The sequence below is a fragment of the Phalacrocorax aristotelis genome, chromosome 11, assembly GCF_949628215.1.
Source record: "Phalacrocorax aristotelis chromosome 11, bGulAri2.1, whole genome shotgun sequence".
Taxonomy (NCBI): Eukaryota; Metazoa; Chordata; class Aves; order Suliformes; family Phalacrocoracidae; genus Phalacrocorax; species Phalacrocorax aristotelis.
Window position 1 is genome coordinate 21,222,875 of NC_134286.1, and position 13,893 is coordinate 21,236,767.

General features: G+C 43.3%; 1 protein-coding gene across 5 annotated transcripts in view; it reads right to left on the reverse strand.

Annotated features, from left to right (window-relative positions):
* The window catches only part of AMOT (angiomotin), a 63,772-nt gene that overhangs the window by 13,575 nt on the left and 36,304 nt on the right, over window positions 1–13,893 (reverse strand). For all 5 annotated transcript variants that reach the window (XM_075106234.1, XM_075106233.1, XM_075106232.1 and 2 more), the window contains 3 exons: window positions 12,285–12,429; window positions 10,820–10,912; window positions 7,992–8,137 (listed from right to left, as the gene is read on the reverse strand). In XM_075106234.1, coding sequence (XP_074962335.1) covers window positions 7,992–8,137; window positions 10,820–10,912; window positions 12,285–12,429 — 384 coding nt within the window. The remainder of the gene's footprint in view (window positions 1–7,991; window positions 8,138–10,819; window positions 10,913–12,284; window positions 12,430–13,893) is intronic.

The window sequence follows — 13,893 nt, forward strand, 5'->3', positions numbered from 1 at the left end:
GACAACTTCTTTTTTCCCCTTCACAAAATACACTTTATCTTCCAGCACCAGGAAGAATCAGGAATGTCAGAAAATTTGGGGTTTGTGTGTGTATTTTTTTTTTACGGCTTAAAACCAGAATGAATTCAGGAATCGCTCAAATAATTTTCAGGTTTTTTGGAACACAGATGTTCATTAAGCTTTGAAGGCATGTATGTGCTCCAGACAACACAGCTTTCCTAACGTGTCTTTTGACACAATTATGCTTTATATATGAGATTGTTCCATTTCATGCGCTCACTGCACTCAGTCACCCCACCGTGTGCTCTGGCAATGTCATTCATTTCCAGCTCTGCCATCCCTGCTACTGCGACTGTTTGTGAGGAACAATTTACCTTTCTGTCAATCGGGATTCTCCAGGAGTGGAGATAAAAATATTTATTTATTTATTTTTAGATCTTTCTGACTTGATCTGTCCTCAGTGTAAAGAGGATCAGGAATAATTCTTCCAAAGGTTTTCATTACTATAAATTGAGAGTATGATCGTGTCTTCCTAAGACAGGAATTGGAAACAGAGTTTCCCGAGTATTGCCAAGGTGCCGCAGACATAAGTGAGATGGAAGGAAGAAAAAAAGGCAGCATGCTGAGGCTTGTTCTTGGTCATTTGCCATGGATTCCCCACCCTGTCTCTTCCAGCACAGAACCAAAACTGGCTGCTCAGTGCCAAGGGCCACAGCAGCATCTACCATGGGGCACTTGGCATCAAAGGACACTGGAATTCTCTCCTCTGCAACAGGCCTTGCAGTGAACACGTGCTCTAGATAAGAGTTCATTCCTGAAGCTTTACAAGGATGCAGTCACTCCCTTCGGTATATAATTTTAAATAAATTTGACAAGACAGTAATTTTCCTTTTGATGGTACTGCATTTAACTAAGAAGCAAGCCCATGCTCACATAATGTATTGTAACTGTTTTGCCTTGAAGGCTGCTCTGAAAATGCAGAGCATTTTACTCATAATAATATCTTTATTATAACACCTCCTTAAGACAGTAAGATCTCAATTAATCTCAGTGCACGTCTGGAAGCAGAGCAGAGCACTTCAGCATGACTGTATCCCTTCCCAGCACTTCCTACAGCACACGGCACAACTTCAATCGTGTGCATATCTTCTCCAGTTCAATCCCTGACTGCTTTGGAAAATGTCTTAACCAAGCATCAGAGGTCAGGCTTTAACTCTATCAAAAGGATTTTCTAATTAAGCCATTGTAAACAAGAGAAGTCACTCTCCAGTTCACATCCACTATGATGTTTACATAAATTCTGCAACAGGACTGAGAACAAGAAAAATAAAGATGGCAAAGACTGGCATGGGACGACGCAGAAATCTAGTACACAAAAGCGCGGATTGATGTAGGGAATACCCCAATAAAGATTCCCTGGCCTCCTGATCAAGTACTTCTGTCTTCATTTTCTTTCCTCTAGATTGCTTTCTGCACTTGAAAGCCAGCTGGGAGAAGCAGGATACGCTTGGGATTCAGAGGCTTCATTGCTCACAAGAGTCTAGCTGACCTGAAGAGCAATCTGTTTCCAAGTCAGCCAGACAGATTTACTGCCTGCAAACGTCTGCACACCGATATCCCCAAACTGCAGGGCTTCCAGCAATGGAAAATGAATCAACCACTCTAAACATACAGGGATGAAATGATTAAATAAATTCACTAAACCTAGAAAACTGAAACTAGTCCTCAGTCGCAGGAGAAAAGACTTCCTGAGACAACATAATGCCTGGCAGCAGGCAACCTCCAGGCTTCTCTGCTACAGGGAGCATTTGCATGGTGTAGAATCAATGGCCAAGGACAAAGCAGTCCTATCAGAAATAGGGACATCTGATTATCACTACAACTGCCCAGCAGAAAAGGGATTAACATTCTAAAAGCCAAACAAATCCTGTTACTTCATTTGATTCAGGCTTCGACAAACCACACAACCTCTTTCAGGGATCCCAGGTCCTTGCAGAAGAAAGGCTCTGAAGAGGGCATGGAGATTTCATGCACACAGCATGGGGAGCAGGGGCATACAGGAATGAGGAGTTTTCACTGTCAAGCCACTAGAAGCAAGGGAGGTAGAGGCTGTCACATCCTCCAGACTGGAGCTGCCTCTGCAGGACAAACGCAGTCCTGGACATAGCAGGTGAGGGGGAAGGATCTTCTTTTGTAAAGAGATTCATTGCTTCCAGATGCATTACTCAGCAAAGAGTTTTTCTGGGGAAGAAGAGAAGACTTCCTGCATAGCTAGGAATGATTCAGAAACCCTCCCGGGCATTTTGACAAACCCAGCCATTACCCTCTTCATCTTGGACAGCTCCTATTTCAGCAAATTGGTAACACTCGTCAGCATCTGCTTGTCTCCCACCCACTATTCCTGATGTCTTCAAAGTCCTTTGTTTAATATATTCAGGGTGTTTTCATTACATTCTGAGTTTATCCTAAAGCTGAATCCATTCAGATGCAGCTGAAAATGCGCTTCCCCACAAGAATTTGCCTGCTATGGCAGAAATGCAGTAAAAAAAAAAAAAAAAAAAAAAAAAGACAGCAAGCATGTTTAAACCACCTCTCCCTCTTGCAGTTGGAATATACTCCTCTAGGATGCCTTTGAACTCTCAGTTTGTTTGAATTCAGGCCCAATAAGGCGCCACTGGCCTCAGCAAGACCTCATGCTAAAGCAATTTGGTAACACTATCCTCTTGCTAGGGAATACTGTTTGTTGCATGGGAATATCATAATGTCGTCTCTCCGTTTGTTTGTGTTAAAATAAGTTATAACTCTCAAAGCCACCTCTGGAAAATTACTAACAGACAGAATACGAGAGGTAGCAACACGGCAATAAAAAGCCAGTTCTGCATTGTTACAAGAATGCAGGTCACTAAAGGCACACGCACATACTAGTTGCAGGGAGGAGAAGCCGTTTTCTCTCCTCTCCACCCTACCCATCCATGACTGATAAGCCATCCAAAAAGTGTCCCCTTTAAAAGCAACTCTGTCCTGAAAGGAGTAGTTATGTAGCTCGGAGAGTCTACGCATTTAAGTGAGAGAAAGCTGTGGAGACCAGGAATATTTTTTTATAGACCCAGGGAAGCGACTGGAAAAAACAGACAAGCCTTCAAGCACGCAAACTCTCCTTTGGGTCTCTTCCCTACAAGCCAGAGTTCTGTTCTGAAAGTATCTCAGCCACAGCATATAAAGTACAATAGATGTCATTTGGAAATGAACGTTTCTACATTTCCCCACAGACAGAACCCTCAGTGTTATCAGAAATAGTGCGCTATTTCTCTCCACAATAGCTCAGTGGGAAATGAATATAATATCTTAGCTCTGATATCTGGTTTATGTTGGATTCTGATGGCTGAAAGATCTTATAGCTTCTAAATACAAGCCACTTTTAGAAAAGATATTTCATTCAAACTTCTTCCCTTCTCCCCGCCCCCAAATCTGCACCCATTAGAGAGGATGTCTGGCCTCTCTTTCCATCACAAGGTGTGTGCATGAGGATGGAAAAGAGTAGCTATTTGTATCTTTTTAGTGGTAGCCACTATTTTTCAAAGCTGTCTCCTTAAGGCACTCATTAAAACAGTGGCTTGTAAAGTGGTGGAGCAAAGAAGCACAAGTTGCACTATTATAAAAAACCCACACACTTTTTTTAAGTTGAAGTGTGGTCTTCCAGGGTATGAATTAACCAGGGTAAGCAGAAATGACCAAGTTCAAGAGAAATTCTGGAAATTCTTTTTTTTTTTTTTTTTTTAAGTGTAAAAATGGTAGCAATTGTACCCTGTACATCCAGCAGTTGTGGTTCGATAAAGCATTTGGCATCAAACTCCCTCTGCAATATTACAAGCCTGGTAAGGACTCACAATAAGCCAGCGTTTACCCAGAGTCCCAGGCTGGTGAGGACAGTCCTTTCTGCAAACCCAGCAATTCTGCCTTTGGCCCAGAGCAAAGCAAAGTTTCACCATCTGCTCTGTTTGCTAAAGGCTCTCAAGGTGTGTGGTAGCATGGTAACATGACTATTTTAAAAGCTCACCTGTGACTGTCTACCAGCTACCCACCTGCTGCACACTGCAGCCATTCAACTGTTCATCAAAACTGAGACCATCACGGCAATCCATGTTCCAAAATAAGGATTTTTCACTGCTTTAGCTGCAAATAGTATTAACATTTCTGACCATGTTATGTGTTTTAAGCCAACATGCATTTGACCTCATATATATTCATCTCAAAAATATTGTATGTAATTAAAATGATCTGAAGTTTTGATTTTAAAAAAACATGGACTAATACTTCACTAGAAATTATTTTAATAAGCTGCTGACTTATGCATAACTGTGGAACATCTACTAAAGGGAAGAATGAAAATGGAGTAGTTAAAATAGGGGCTAATTACTGGGTATCTTTACGCAGAGTAGAGAAGTAGTAATGTTTAAATATTATATATAAAACATATACATACTGAGCAAGCCTGTTCATAGACGTATTTAAGTTGGTTTTAAATACTCATGGACACTCACCCTTGTTAGCACTTTGCAGAAATAAACTCCACACTATCAAAAACGTTAATGGCAGCTTGTTCTAAATTTGAAGAGTCTTTTCACCCCTGCTAACAGACCAGGGAAAGTATTCTGCAAATGTCTACTTTTGCTTCCAACTGCTTCACACTACACTGCGGTATCACCAAGATCATTCCTTTCTCCATCACATTTAGCATCCCTTTCTCTCCTCCTTCCCTCTAACTTGGATGCTAAAATGCAATACGTATATAAAAGCTCTCAAAGCTCCATAGGAGTAGACAAGCACCTACATTTTACAGATGGGTGGTTTTGCCCAAACTGGCAATTCAGGCAAAGGATTTGAAAAAGTATCTGGAAGTTCCAATTCCAATGCAACATTTAAATTCAGCTACAGTTGAAATACGGCTTACAGCTCTCATTAGAACGGAAATATTCTTTTTATAAAGGATCTGGAGAATACAAGGCAGGGTAGCTCTGCTTAATAGGAAGTCAAAACGGAAGGGGGGGGGGGGGAAAAAGCTGAAAACTTACATTACAGGATGCAACAACTGAAATATGCACACACACCCCCCTCAGGCCCTGAGCCAGAGTGGCTGCCAAATCTTAGCATAAGAAACTCCACCCTCTTCTGCAGGACTAGTTTGGAAATTCCTGACAATTAGAGGGACTAGTAACTCAGATTAAGCTGGCAGGAATAAAATAAATTTTTTCCTATATCTTGGTCACTGAATGTCACTAACTCAGGGTGACATGTACAGTCCCTTCTAAACGGTGCCCTGAGCACTGAACAGCTTGCTTGGCTGTCTTTCGGAAAGTTACCAAACAGCTCGGGAATTTGAGCAGTTCCCACAATTTAATACTAATGAGGCAACAAATGCTTTATAATCCTAAGTATTTCATTAAAAAGTGATTTGAGAAACCTGAAAAAGCAACTCCTTACCCTTCTGTTTCCCTTTATTCCCCCTCACCTCTAGGAAAAAGCAGAGTTAATTCCTGCTCCCTCACTGAGACGCTTCCATATTTATCTACAACAGGAAGGGTGGCACTTCCTATGCTCCCTAGGATTCGAGCAAAGGTTGGATGCAAATGACCACAAGCCCTCAAGTAATCGAGACAGGGGCATTTCACTCTATATCAGCATATGTGTGTGTTTTTAAGCTATGATGCAATCTAGCCCAGAGTTACTTACATATTTTACTGTTCTACCTAGACAGAAATACTTTGCAACAGCACTGAACCCAATTCTTCTAGCAAAACGAGAGACGTCTTTTGGAAAGAAAACACACAATTATGATTATCTCTAAAGGCTTAAACTTTACTGTGAGGGAGCCAATATTAGTGCCTACACAGAGGTTCAACCTAGCCACTTGCTGCGCATGCTGGATGACTTATACGTGCACCTCTACACACGGTGACTCCAAGCACGTGAATAGTTCCAGGGAAGCCACAAGGAATTCCTGTGTACTTCAAGTTAGTGAACCATCAAACCTTTAGTGTAGTAAGTGCTGAAATCTGAATATAAGCCGAAGAGCTCCAATATGTTGCAGAATTAAATGACGGAATAGTTTCAGAGCCAAAGAGAATCATGTCATGTTTAAATTACCCTATTACCTAACGCCCCCTGTCCCCATGAGAAACAAAGGTGCAAGTCAGCCTTGCCATAGTGAAATCAATGGACTTGTCAACTGTGCTCAAGGCTGAATGCGGCCAGTGATACTTAAGCATTCCTCTGACTCTGTTCTTTTTTTATTATTATAATTTGTATTGCACAGAACCTGGTTCCCCAGTGATGGATCCCAGTCTGGCGATGCTAAGCGCTGCACAAATTAAAGCTCCCTGCCCTCAAAGCTCACAGCCTGAGTCGGGGACCAGAGACAACAGGTGGAAACACACACATAGGGCAGCCCAAGTAGACGGTCTCTGGGTTAGCATGATCTGTGGCCCAGCCCCTGCCAACCACGTTGTGAGCACCACAGCAAGGGATGCTTCAGAGCAGATGTGCCAGTGCCTGCAGTGAAGGTGAGGAGTCTGGGAGAAAGCAGAGGAGTGCTTGTTTGGGGTGGGGAGGGAAGGGGTAGCTGGAAACTGAGATGGACAGTGCTGGAAGGCATCCTCTCAGCAACAGGGGGAGAAGAGAAACAGGGTTGGGTATCCACAAGGGGCCTGGAAAGCAAACAGGAACTGCTTGAATTTGGTGTGATGGAGAAAGGAAAGCACGGGGAGAAAGGCTAGTAAGGCGTGATGGCAGGTAACCCTGCAATAACATCCTGAATGAGCAGAGCAGACCCAGGAGGGGACAGATTGAAGGAGGGCTTCCACGAAGCTGAAGAGATAAAAAGAAAGGTACTGCAAGGGGCAAAAATTAAGGACAGCAGGGAAAGAAACAAGGGAAGGTTCAGGGGAAGGGCTACTGAGGCAAATACAGAACTTAGAGAAGAGCAGGCTAAAATTAGGAAGGCAGCTACATCTGTACCTGGGAGAGGAGGAAGGCAGGCAAGACAAGACAGGAGGATGTTCACTTTATATTTGCTCGTTGCTGCTCTCTTGGCACAATGGGATCCTGAACGGAGAGAGGAGTAGAAGGAGGCAAGGGGAGGGCTTGAGGAATGTCTCTGACGACAGGAAGATGCAGGTGCATACGGGCGCTGTGCTCAACTGAGGGTGATGGTGAGTGCTACTGGGCAGGAAGATGGCAGAACTGAAGGAGGAGAGAACAACCCTGCAGTGGAGGAAGTGTGCTTGGTCATGAAATTTCCTTCAGAGGCTCTCTATGGAGGAAGAGTAGGAGTAAAGGAAGCAGAGGCTGGAGTGGGAAATGGAGCCTTTGAGAGGAAAGGAGTAGGCGGGAGGAAAGAGGACAGACACTATGACGCAGAAGGGCAGTGAGGTGAGAGCCATGTGTGAGTGGCAGGGCCAAGGCTACAAGAGAAACTGCTGTGAAAGCTGCCCAGCTAAGCAGCTCAAATGCATTATCCCCCCCTTGGGAGGAAAGGGAGAGAAAACAACCACGGTCATGCCCAGCTTATTACGAATGCCGGGCGCATACAGAGATCTGCACTGTGCACCCCGATACCCTGGTGTAAGTGGAATACCTGGCAAGGGGACAAGCTGCATTCATCTGATATTAGTTAAAAGTCCATCCAGATCTGAATTTGTGCCAAGTTCAGGAGGTTGCCAGGAATGGGATTTCAGTTCCAGCCCACTTTTGTCAGTTGAAACAAAAAGAAAACGAAACATGGCTGCTTAGGTGAAAGCACTTCCAAGGAAATACAGATTTGTGCCTTATCTGTGTACAGTTCAGTGGTTTAGCTAACCAACACAAAGCTAAGCTGACATAAATAGCTTTGAAGCAAGGAGACTTCCTTATAATTTGTACACGACAAACTCATTCCCACAGTCACTTTTACCTGAACCCAAGCTACCCTAATATCTCTCACCCAGCATCCTTACCTCCTCCTCCAATTTCACCACCTTGGCCTGAGCATTGTTCAAGGCCTGGTCTCGGATCTCAATGTGTCTTCGTTGGTCCTCGTTGGTGGAGCGTGCAGCAGCCAGTTCTATTTCCAGTTTCTCTTTTTCCCGCTGTGTTTCCTTGTCTATCAAAACAAAGTGAGAGTTATCAATGGACAGCACTCACCTCTACTCGGCTTTCAGGAGCCTTTCACTCCAGAGGTGAAGGAAAGATTGTACTGGAACTTCTCACAAGAGAGAAAATGCAAATGTAGTCCTAAGGGGTGGGGGGGATGGGGGGGGAAGTACATGGCTTTCAAGGAAGAGGACTTGCAACCCTGAAAAACAAGCATGGTACCTTCAAGTAACAATGTGCCACTGCACTAGCGAGAAGGAATAGAATGTGCATCACTCAGTACAGTTAGGTAATTTGCTCTGATTATGCAGATGGTTAGTGAAACTTGGCACCTCTTTACCTCTGAGCTTTCAGCAGTGGAGAACAAACTGGGTAATTTTAATATCCCAGTCTGGGAGAGGAGATGGCAGACTTTTGTGCCTGAAAAACTTGTGCTCCTTTTTTTTCGCACTGACCCCACAAACAGGAAGGCTGATCTGCCTGGGGCAGCCGTCCTCCTTCTCAAAGTTAACACCCAGTTGTCCCACTTTGCTGGCAGTACCGAAGCGGAGTCAGAAAACAAGTGAGCACTGAGAACTCCTCAGTTTTCCCCTACAGCCCTTAAAAACAACCCCCTGGGCCAGACCTGAGGCACATCTATCTGTTCTGTCACTCCTCAAAGCAGACCTGCAGTTCAGGAAAGCTTTCTGCCCAGCACTAAGAGTTCATGTCTGATGCTTTAAGGCTACTCCAAGCACAGCAGCTGATCCTTTGCTGCTGCTCTCCAGAAAGAGCTGGACTTAGGTGAGCAGCTATGCCGTGTGTTTCAGGAACAGAGCAACTGCCTTCATAAAAAAATAAATACGACAAAATAATTGGGGACTGGAGAGATTATCACACAGGGGTGTAAAGCAAAGCCACAACACAGAGCTGATGTCCTCTGCATATGTTGTCATTCCTAGCTGAAGCCAGCCAGCTACAATGATAACATTAACACCCTTGCTGGATATATAACCACAGAATACTCCCTGGAGTGATCTACACCCAGCACTGATGACACTGGAGAAACTGCATTCCAGAAACCAATATCCCACGACAAAGGAATGAGGACAAGGAGTGGAAGGCTTGAAAAACAGGAACTAGATCCTGGGTGTTAGGACAGACTGCATATGGAGTACACAGGCCCGTTTGTGCAAGCATGTGCATAACTATATTTACAGGACCACAATTATTCCCTTTCTTCTGCCAGCAGAGAGCCAGGAGCAAAGCTTTAGCAACACAGAGTAGCTAAAGATTCCCTTCTGTTAGGGAATCAACACAGCCCACACACCGGTTGCAAAACAAACCTGTCCACCAACAGCAGCCAGACCTCTGCAGAGCAAACCCTGACTGCAACTCAGAGCAAGCCTGTGACATAAGACACAAGGACAAAGGCTAATGTCACCACTTGCCTATTCTTTTCTCCATCTCTCGCACCCCAGTATTTCTCCTCCACCCAGGAAATTATTTTCTGGCCGTGTCAGCATGCTAAAATGTATTGCAGAAAACAGGCAGAGATGAGACAGGGTGGCATTATGCCAGCAGGTATCAATCAGTGCCAGCAGACTGTCGATCTGTAAGTGCTTGCAGCGAGGCTTTCGGAGGTTTTGTTCCAGACTTTTCCCAAAACGAGTACTGGTTGGCTTGACAAGTGCCTACAGCACCCCTAGAAATGCTGGGACTGATGAAATGTAGCACTACGGTTTCCATGTTCCTCCAAAAGGAGAAATTGAATGTAAGGCCTCACAGCTTTGACCCTCCCACCGCTCTGGGTGAGCCTGTGAACCTCAAAGTCCACACAAACAGTCTGAATGCGAGACTAAACTCACAGACTTTGCCACCAGGAGTTTTGAATTCACACCCTGAGAGCCATCTGCTTGCAACGTAAGCCACAAGGAATAAGCTAAAGACAACACAAGAGAGGGATACCAGCATTTGTCAGAGTAGAAGCAGTGTGTGTTACACCACAGAAAATCCCTATTTTGCAATTTTATTGCATTACCTTTTTATATAACAATTGGAGAAAAGTGAGCATTGTCAGAAGGGTGGAGTACACTGTGGGATGAGAGAAAAGTTGGCTTGCCGCCGTCGGCCTCGAGACATTTCAGTACAAAGGAACAGCAGCATTTCACATCCATCATTTTGGTTTGCCTTGTGATAAATCCACTGCTGTGGACAGAATTCATGACCCCTACCCAGCGCAGCAGACTGCAGGCAGTGTTCATCCCCTTTATTTTTGCTGAACTGGGTAAGGCAGTGGCAAATTAAAGAGGAAAGAGGCAGGAGACCTACAAGGTTCCACTCCCACTGGCCTTCACTCATGCCAGGACTCTTGCCAGCCTGGAAAGGTTTAATTCCAAAGCTTTTGGGGGACAGAACAGGTGGACAAATTATCCTGTATGTTATGGGGTAAACACTAATTTTACAGTTTAACTGCAAACTACAGTTGCTCCAAAATCTCTAATAAATGCTATCAGATGGACTTTACATACTGAGAGAAAAAGAATTCTTGAATCCCTCCTTCATTCTCCACTGCCAGTTTTGAACTGTCACTGCCTTGATTTCTTTCCTGGTAGAAAACCAACAGCTCTGAACTACGCTAACCTGCTGCACTGTTACCCTTCCCAGGATGACCGGAGCATTTCTACTGACCCATAATGATTGCATAACTCACTTTGTGCAAAGAGTTGAGAGATGGTTTTCCGATTGTCTTCGGAGCCCTCAAATTCCTTCTCTGCAAGCTGCTTGTTGGCTGTCTCCATGCGTTCTGCAAAATTTTTCAACAAAAGGAACACTAATTAATTTAAAATTTAAAAGCACTAAGTCACGTCTGCTCAGGACATTTCTAATGCAAGCTAGGATCTCCTAATTCTACACAGGAAAAGTAAAAAGCCTATCAGAAGCTGGCACTCACTTCTGAAGGGCTAATTAAGTCCTTGAGAAAATATTCACAATGAGACAAAACAGGTTAAGTAAAGTTCCAGAGAAATTACTGTAACACACAAGGTTATTTTTTCAGTTTTTACAAATGTTGAGACACCTTATTTTTTCCACCCAAATAAATCTCACCATGCAATTAAAAGATTCCCTTATAAATCTTTGCTGAATCTTAATAGTTAGAAGATTAAATCACTCTTGTCCAGTTACCTGACATAAGCAAAAAGTGTAAGACCCTGAGGACAGCTTAACAGTTCTGCTGCTGCAAGCTGTTAGAAACGTATATCAGTCTACAAAAAATAAGAATGAAATGTTTATGCTGTGTTTTATTATGAATAATATTATTTAATGCAGGCCTTTGCGTACCGTCCTTCTCGATAGCGCTGGGCACTGTATGGCCTTACTTCTTGCACGCAAAACAATTTCTGGGAACACAGTCTTAGTAAGAGACATGGGGCAGTGAGAGCAGACAACATGCAGGGCAATCAGAAGGCTTTCATAAAAAATTAAACTTACAGTTTAAAAGACTGATTGTGCACCTTTAAAAATCTCAAATTGCAGATGTTTTTCGCCTTTCGAACTAACGCTTAAACTTTGACCCACGTTAAGGTCAAATACCATTCAACATCACTCCCCACTGCCAGCCGCCGTACTGCCTTAGCCTCTTAGCAAGAACCAGACGCTAATAACATCTCACTCTGGAAAAGGAAGGGAGATCCAAAAAACCAGATGCCTACATTGATAAGGAATGACAAGACCTTCAGGAAGAACAGACAGTCTGCAGTTTGTATGTCAGTGCAAAAGGGTCACTGGACAGGAAATAAAGTGAACATGCTGGTGTGGGATTAGGCAGTCAGCGAAACGTCTTTCCATTTGTATAAACTGAACAAATTGTACAAATTGTGTCTAGGATATAAGACAAGAGAGAATTCGAGGCTCGCATCTGGTTTATGGTATTTGGCTTATCACGTGTTTCTTCTCAATGAGAAACAGGCTGGAAATGAGAGACTGCAGCACACTCCTAAACCTGTCTTTTCCATACTCCCAGCAAGCACTTAAGACCTCAGACTACTGAATATACCTGAGTATCCTGCCATACTCTAGTTGTTTCAACAGACACAGTGAGTTCTGCAGCAAAACACTGTCCTGCCAAGTAAGTACAACAATAAAAAAAAAAAAGGAAGTAGTTTTACTTCATTCACCTCTTAGATCCCTGTTGAAATCATGAAGCCTACGAATTTCTCCTTCCAGCTTGTTTCTCATGGCCTTTTCCAGGGCATCCCGCTTAGAGGATGATTTCTCCAGGTTTTTGTATGCCTCTGAAACTTGCTGAATTTCTGTTTCCAGCTGCAGTGGAAGTGAAAACAAGCACTTACTATTTTATCACTAACAATTCCTTTCATTCAGCCTTAGAAAGGAGATTACTTTCTCTCAAGTTTTCTTTATTGAAAGAAACCTACACCTATACATGAAGTAAAACAACAGAGTTTCAGGTTTGTGATGGATCCTTCCACGTAAAGAATACCAATGGTTGAAACGAGGATTTGGACTCTCCTTCCAGACTCTAGCTCTGTTTCCCCAATATGATCAGAGCATAGACAGAGCAAACTGAAGAAGTGCAAATGTCATCTATTTTTTCCTAAGACTGGGGCAGCTTGGCACTACTGTTAGTTTGGGCAAAAAACATTTCTGTAAATATCTGATGCGATACCAAGTTGAGTAAGTAAAATAAAACAAGAAAGGCAGACAAAACTATGCTAAAAAAATACGCTAGTAGCAGATCTTGCATTACTGATGAACTCTGCAGATCTGTAATCGTTATGCTCCAAAATTCACAGTAAAACCTTCTGATGTCTATGTTTACACTTCAACAACTTTGTTCTGCTTTTACATATTCAATTTACTAAATGGGGGGAGGGAAGCATTTGCAGTAAAATATGTTTTATCCTTCTTTCTAGACTTCAGTGTAAAGCTTCTCTGATCACCCAGAGCAGAAGGAGATTTAATTCCAACTCTCCTTACCAGGCATGTTTTTGCATTGCTATGGAAGTATGGATCCACATAATAGCAAACCCCACCAGCACTGTCTACAGCAAGTGATCAACAAGGTGGGGTGGAGGGAAGCACATTTTTATCCTTCTTTCATTATCAGGAAGCTGTCAAACACTTCTCTAAAGCATTTCCTGGCCAGGAACCTTCCAAAAAAAATACAACAAAATGAACTTGTGTCCCTGGAAAGAGGTAACATAGGGAATAAACCAGTGTGGAAAGCCACACTGGTCACCTGAACTCAAACAAGTGTTTTGAGCAGCCACACATTTTATATGGCCCTGGAGACTGCTCAGTGCAAAGAGCACAGCATGGCCCAGGGAGTCCTAAACTGCAAGTAGCATCACTCTTTTCACAGCTGCAAGGCAAAAGCAGAGCTGACCTGCTGCACAGCCTTAAACCACTGGCCATCAAGAAGTTATTTCTATGAGGCTGCAATGAAATACCTCCACACACGCACGTTACTGATGGCTCTCACTGGGATATTTTCTTTAAAATGTTTTAGCATTACTTACTCTACTTGTTTCATAAAGCCAAAGGTGGCGAATAGCTCAATCCAAAGCAAGATACTTAGTTTTCATGGAAGTTGTGCGGTATTGAGGGAGTGACAAAAGAAGTGTTAGTTTCAGTCCTACAGTCCAAATATCTTCGATGTAGCCATAGCAGCAGTACTTGTCTTGCACACTGTCCTGCCAACCAGCTTTGTAGCAATGTCCCCTGTTGTCTCCTTGAGTGACTATAGTCTCATGTCATTCCAAACAG